Source organism: Physeter macrocephalus, chromosome 17 (assembly GCF_002837175.3).
Source record: "Physeter macrocephalus isolate SW-GA chromosome 17, ASM283717v5, whole genome shotgun sequence".
NCBI lineage: Eukaryota > Metazoa > Chordata > Mammalia > Artiodactyla > Physeteridae > Physeter > Physeter macrocephalus.
The window spans coordinates 2,879,751-2,885,145 of NC_041230.1; the positions used below are offsets into that span (position 1 = coordinate 2,879,751).

At 47.6% G+C, this 5,395-nt stretch overlaps 1 protein-coding gene across 1 annotated transcript in view; it reads right to left on the minus strand.

Annotated features, from left to right (window-relative positions):
* Positions 1-4,661: 4,661 nt before the first annotated feature.
* Positions 4,662-5,395, minus strand: part of OSCAR (osteoclast associated Ig-like receptor) — a 6,865-nt gene continuing 6,131 nt past the window's right edge. Inside the window, exon 5 of the mRNA XM_028478283.1 lies at positions 4,662-5,004. Within this exon, the coding sequence (XP_028334084.1) occupies positions 4,868-5,004 (137 nt within the window). The 3' untranslated portion in view covers positions 4,662-4,867. The remainder of the gene's footprint in view (positions 5,005-5,395) is intronic.

Here is a 5,395-nt window from a genome sequence, read left to right on the forward strand (position 1 = left end):
GTTCAAAATCTGGGTGCTGCTCTTAAAAATAACTGTATGAGCCCCCCCCGCCACTCTCTCTCTCTCTCTCTCTCCTTCCCTCCCTCCCTCTTCCTTTTCTGCTGGCCCTGAACCACATATGAAAGCTACATGTTGATATAAGCAAAGCTACTGATAAACAGCTCTAGACTGTTCAATTATGTACTGTTAAGTGAGAGAGAAATAAAATTATAGGTAGTTTTTTCTTGGGGGTTTGTCACGGCAGCTTAAAGTGCCGCCTAATCAAGACGGTGAGTATAAATTTCTCTGTGAGCTTCTAGAGAGTAGAGTTCACGTCTGCTATTACTCCCCATGCAATTCCAGCACCTAGCACAGCGCCTTGCCCATGGTAGCCATTAGATAAATGTGCAATAAGCGGATGAATGAGACCTTGGGGGAAGCAAGCGCCGGGACAAAAGTAGACAAAAGTAGCTAATAGCATTCATTTTTCTATTGCTGTGGTAACAAACTCTCACAGACTAAGTGGCGTAAGGCAACATAAATGTTTTATTTTTCCGTTCAGGAGGTCAGAAGTCCAAAACAGGCCGGCAGGCTGTGTGGCTTCTGGAGTCTCTAGCAGAGAATCCAATTCCCTGTCTCTTCCAGCTTCTAGAGGGGCCCGCTTCCCTTGGCTTGTGGCCCTGCATCACGCTGACCTCTGCTTCCGTCTTCACATTGCCTTCTCAAACTCTGACCCCCTTGCCTCCCTCTTAAAATTATTATGTTGGATCCACCCAAATTATCCAGGATAATCTCCCCATATCATGATTCCTAATTAAATCACACCTGTTAAGTCCCTTTTGCCATGCATACCATATTCACAGGTTCCGGGAACTGGGATACCAGATGTTTGGGGGACCATTATTCTTCCCACCATAAAAGGGTAAACATATGGAGCCTGCTTAAGTAGCCTTCAGCATGGAGAGTCATCCAGTCAGAATGTGCATGTTTCCTGAGACCGCCTATGTGCCAGGCCCTGGAGATGTGGAGATAAAATGACCTGGTCCCTTTTGGCAGGAGCGTGTGGTCTAGTCTGGGAGAGAGAGCTAATACATAGCACGATAAATAATCACGGTATGATAAGGCCCTGTGGGAGCACAGACGGGTCAGGCAAGAGTCTGCAGAGGAAGCAGCATCTAACCTGAGACCTGAAGGATGAGTAGAGTGAAGCAGACAAGAGAAAACAGAAAAGAGAGACTGTACCAGATGCATCACATCTCCTTACGGACATCTTGGAAACTGAGAATTTATGGGTGACGAACAAAGGAAACGCTGTGTCAAAAACCATAAATCACTGTGCAAGTGTTCGAGGTGGTAACATTCCCTTCTCCTCCTCATTTTGGACATATATACACTACCAAACGTAGGGTGGATAGCTAGTGGGAAGCAGCCGCGTGGCACAGGGAGATCAGCTCGGTGCTTTGTGACCACCTAGAGGGGTGGGAGGGAGACGCAAGAGGGAGGAGATACGGGGATATATGTATATGTATAACTGATTCACTTTGTTATAAAGCAGAAACTAACACACCATTGTAAAGCAATTATACTCCAATAAAGGTGTTAAAAAAAAGTGAAAGTGGGGGAGGAGACTGAAGCCAATAAAATCTAGAAGTCTTTTTTTTTTTTTTTAATTTTATCTGTTTTTGGCTGGGTTGGGTCTTCGTTGCTGCGTTGCTGCATGCGGGTTTTCTCTAGGTGTGGCTACTCTTTGTTGTGGTGCGTGGGCTTAGAAGTCTTGACTCCACAAACTGGAAGAGATTGTTGTTGGTTTTAGGAGACAGCCGCAGGGGAGGGGGAGGGCAGGCTGACCACAGACTGAAGTTCCAGGTTAAACACCTGTACGTGTCTCGGAGGGCTGTTGGTGATGATGAGGAAGAACGTGGATAATCTGGTAGAGAGAAGTTAATAGTAGAGATGGAAATTAGTGTTGTGACTATTATTCACTCAATAGGCACTTATTATTTTAACTGAAGTATAGTTAGTTTACAGTGTTGTGTTAGTTTCAGGTGTACAGCAAAGCGATTCAGATATATGTATCTGAATACATATATATGTATTCTTTTTCAGATTCTTTTCCCTTATAGGTTATTATTGATATTGAGTATAGTTCCCTGTGCAATACAGTAGGTTCCTGTTGTTTACCTACTTTATATATAGCAGTGTGTATATGTTAATCCCAAACTCCTGATTTATCTCCCCTACTCACCACTGCTGTCCTCTTTGGCAACCATAAGTTTGTCTTCTATGTCTGTGAGTCTATTTCTGTTTTGTAAATAAGTTCATTTGTATCATATTTTAGATTCCACATATAAGTGATATCATAAATATTTGTCTTTCTCTGTCTGACTTATTTCACTTAGTATAATAATCTCTAGGTCCATCTATGTTGCATCAAATGGCATTATTTCATTCTTTTTTATGGCTGAGTAATATTCCATTGTATATATACACCACGTCTTCTTGATACATTCATCTGTCGATGGACATTTAGGTTGCTTCCATGGCTATTGTAAATAATGGCTATTGGCTATTGTAAATAATGCTGCTATGAACATTGGGGTGCAAGGATATTTTCAAATTAGAGTTTTCTCTGGATATATGCCCAGGAGTGGGATTGCAGGATTATATGGTAACTCGATTTTTTAGTTTTTCTGTTGTTGTTGTTTTGGTTTTTTGCGGTACGCGGGCCTCTCACTGTTGTGGCCTCTCCCGTTGCAGAGCACAGGCTCCGGACGCGCAGGCTCAGCGGCCACGGCTCACGGGCCCAGCCGCTCCGCGGCATGTGGGATCCTCCCGGACCGGGGCATGAACCCGTGTCCCCTGCATTGGCAGACGGACTCTCAACCACTGCGCCACCAGGGAAGCCCTATTTTTTAGTTTTTTAAAGGAACCTCCATACCGTTCTCCATAGTGGCTGCACCAATTTACTTTCCCACCAACAGTGCAGGAGGGTTCCCTTTTCTCCACACCCTCTCCAGCATTTATTCTTTGTAGATTTTTTGACGATGGCCGTTCTGACCAGTGTGAGGCGATACCTCACTGTGGCATTGATTTGCATTTCTCTAATAATTAGTGATGTTGAACATCTTTTCATGTGCCTGTTGGCCATCTGTATGTCTTCTCTGGAGAAATGTCTATTCAGGTCTCTGCCCTCAATAACCTGTTATTGAACACTTGGTCTCTATGAAGTCTTATGCTAGTCACTGGGTTACCTACTACTTTTGGGTATATTGGATAGATAAATGCATGGGTAGGTTGGTGGATGTGGAGTAAGTAAATGGGTGAGTGGATTAATAAATCGATTAATGAAGGGAGGAATGAATGAATGGATGTAAGAATGAGTGATAATAAGGGCAAATGAAAGAACAGATATGTGCAAATGAGAACCAGTGAACAGAGGATGGATGAATAGATGGAAATAAGGATAAGAATCAATGAACGGGACCTCCCTGGTGGTCCAGTGGCTAAGACTCCACACTCCCAACGCAGGGGGCCCGGGTTCAATCCCTGGTCAGGGAACTCGATCCCACATGCCGCAACCAAGAGTTTGCATGCCGCAGCTAAAGATCCCCACATGCCACAACTAAGACCTGGAGCAGCCAAATAAATAAATATTAAAAATAATAATAATAATAAATAAAATAGTATGTGCCATTAGAAAAAAAAGAATCAATGAACGAATGGATGGATGACAGAACGAATGCATGAGTAGGTAGGTGAGTGGTTGAATGAGTGAATAGACAGAGCCCAGTTGAAGAGCAAACTCACCAGGAGCCTCCCTGGCGTTCCACCGACTCTCCGTATGACTTAGGGGGACCTTCACGTTACCTATATCTATTCCACCGTTTTCCTCTCTGTAAAGCGGGCAGATTGGATTTGATGACTCTGCAGCCCCATCCAGGTCTAGTTCTCTCCCTCAAACCTTGATCTCCCACATCCTCGATCCCACATGTGCCAGGGGGATTGTCCTGGAAATGTTCTACTAGGGTCCCACGTTGCTACTAAGAACAAACCCAGAAAGTTCCACTCAGAGTCTCTCCTCCTAGCTCTTCAGCAAGTCAATGCATGCTGGCAGCTGATTTGACTTCACAACTCAGTTCTGCTTCATCTCACAGTGAAGTATCCTAATGACACCCACTAAGAGAATTGGGTGTTGAAATAACGCCGTTTTATATTGTTTACCCACAACTTAAATTTCCCAGTCTTTCTACAGGATCTGGTTTAGGTCAGTTTCTGAAACAAAAGAACACATCAAGAAATAGTGCTCGTGGGCTTCCCTGGTGGCACAGTGGTTAAGAGTCCACCTGCCAATGCAGGGGACACGGGTTCGAGCCCTGGTCCGGGAAGATCCCACATGCCACAGAGCAACTAAGCCCGTGCGCCACAACTACTGAGCCTGCACTCTAGAGCCCGAGAGCCACAACTACTGAGCCCACGTGCCACAACTACTGAAGCCCTCGTGCACAGACCCCGTGCTCTGTAACAAGGGAAGCCAGCACAATGAGAAGCCCGTGCACCGCAACGAAGAGTAGCCCCCGCTCGCACCAACTAGAGAAAGCCCGCACGCAGCAACAAAGACCCAACGCAGCCAAAAATAAATAAGTAAAATAAATAAATTTATTTAAAAAAAAAAGAAATACTGCTTATCCTTCCTCAAATCCCCGCTGATCTGGGAGGTCCTGGAGAAATGACCCAAAAGGAAGATCCAGGGCGTGGTGCAAAGGTTATTGTTACTCGGGAAGCTGGGCTCAGCGGGGAGGCCTGTGGGTCTCCTGGAAGGGTGGTCCAAGCCAAGGGATTCCAGCTTCTTCACCATCCTCTCTGGGAAGTCTTCTCTGTCCTCTGAGGCTCAGGCCCAGATGATACCGGGGGCGCGATTCTGGCTGCGCCGGTCGAAAACGACCAGCGTGCCCAGAGACATGAGGACCAGGCCCGCCAGCCCCAGGCGGACGAGGTTGCCCTGGGTGGAGTCCAGGGAGCCCGAGCCTGCGGGGCCAGCAAGGGAGAGAGGCGAACCACAGGTTCGGCCCACCCTCTGGCTCCCTAACCTCCAGAGTGGAGTTGGGACGCAAATCCCAGTCTCAAACTTGAGGAGGGTCGATGGGAGCAGGGGCCCCGGACCCGGACCCCTGGGTCTGAGGGAGGAGGGGCCGGGGGTCCGGACCCCTGGGTCTGAGGGGGGAGGGGCCGGGGGCCCGGACCCCTGGGTCTGAGGGAGGAGGGGCCGGAGTTGGGACGCAAATCCCAGTCTCAAACTTGAGGAGGGTTGATGGGAGCAGGGGCCCCGGACCCCTGGGTCTGAGGGAGGAGGGGCCGGGGGTCCGGACCCCTGGGTCTGAGGGGGGAGGGGCCGGGGGCCCGGACCCCTGGGTCTGAG